Source organism: Otolemur garnettii, unplaced genomic scaffold (assembly GCF_000181295.1).
Source record: "Otolemur garnettii isolate 467f Iridium unplaced genomic scaffold, OtoGar3 scaffold00045, whole genome shotgun sequence".
Lineage (NCBI taxonomy): Eukaryota > Metazoa > Chordata > Mammalia > Primates > Galagidae > Otolemur > Otolemur garnettii.
Genome location: NW_003852440.1, coordinates 847,213 through 848,380, shown reverse-complemented (window position 1 = coordinate 848,380; position 1,168 = coordinate 847,213). Strand labels below are relative to the sequence as shown.

Genomic DNA, 1,168 nt, shown 5'->3' with positions numbered 1-1,168 from the left:
GAGACAGAGTCTCACTTTGATGTGCTGGGTAAAGTGCCCTGGCCCCATAGCTCACAGCAACCTCAAACTCCTGGGCTCAAATGATCTTCTTGCCTTGGCCTCCCAAGTAACTGGGACTATAGGCGCCTGCCACAGTGCTCTTGCTCAGGCTGGTCTCCAACTCCTGAGCTCAGGTAACCCATACTGCCTCGGCCTCCCAGGGTGTTAGGATCAGAGATTCACATGAGCCACTGCGCCTATCCTAACACCTCTGAACAGGATTTTCATTTAATACAGCACTGAACTGTTAACAGCAGATATAACTTGTCAACAGCAGCAACAACAGAGATAACTTGTTTTGTTAAAAAATGAAAATGAATGAATGTATAAATTTGCATGCTGGGTTTAATAAATTGTAACTTCAGCCAACACCCTCCTTTTCTTTTTCTTTTTTTTTTTATTTTATTTTATGGTTTTTATTTTTTAATTTAGAGATGCAGTCTCACTTTGTTGCCCTGAGTTGAGTGCTGTGGTGTCATAGCTCACAGCAACCTCAAACTCTTCCTCCTTTTCTTTTATCAGAATCCTGATGTTGGTTTGAAGCCTGTGTGGTATAGTTCCAAAGTCTTCATTGAAGGTGCTGATGCAGAGACTTTTTCAGAGGGCGAGATGGTTACATTTATCAATTGGGGCAACATCAACATTACTAAAATACACAAGTAAGAAATTTTTGTTTGTTTTCAAATAAATATGGAAGAAGTCTTTTTATTTACTTATTAAACATTGCCTAATGGAGACTAGTTATTCTGCAGACTACCGATCTGCCCAGACATAGGTACTGCAAATTCTGGATCGAAATTAAACTTTTTTCCATATACATATTCCAGTTTACTAATAGGATATCTTTCACTTGTGGTGTTAAAAATTAATGCATATAGATATAAAAAGTAGTGCTAATGTTTTAGAATCCTTTTTTAATCACCTCATTATATAGTTGCCTGGTGTGGGGCATTCTTTGTATGAAATAGAACATAATCTTCATCCTAAAATTTACTTTAAAATTGTGGGCTCGGCGCCTGTGGCTCAAGCGGCTAAGGCGCCAGCCACATACACCTAAGGTGGTGGGTTGGAATCCCAGCCCGGGCCCCCCAAACAACAATGATGGCTGCAACCAAAAAATGGCCAGGCG

At 40.2% G+C, this 1,168-nt stretch overlaps 1 protein-coding gene across 1 annotated transcript in view; it reads left to right on the top strand.

Moving 5' to 3' along the window:
* Positions 1 to 1,168, top strand: part of EPRS (glutamyl-prolyl-tRNA synthetase) — an 82,977-nt gene that overhangs the window by 38,243 nt on the left and 43,566 nt on the right. Inside the window, exon 12 of the mRNA XM_012805910.2 lies at positions 562 to 698. Coding sequence (XP_012661364.2) covers positions 562 to 698 — 137 coding nt within the window. The remainder of the gene's footprint in view (positions 1 to 561; positions 699 to 1,168) is intronic.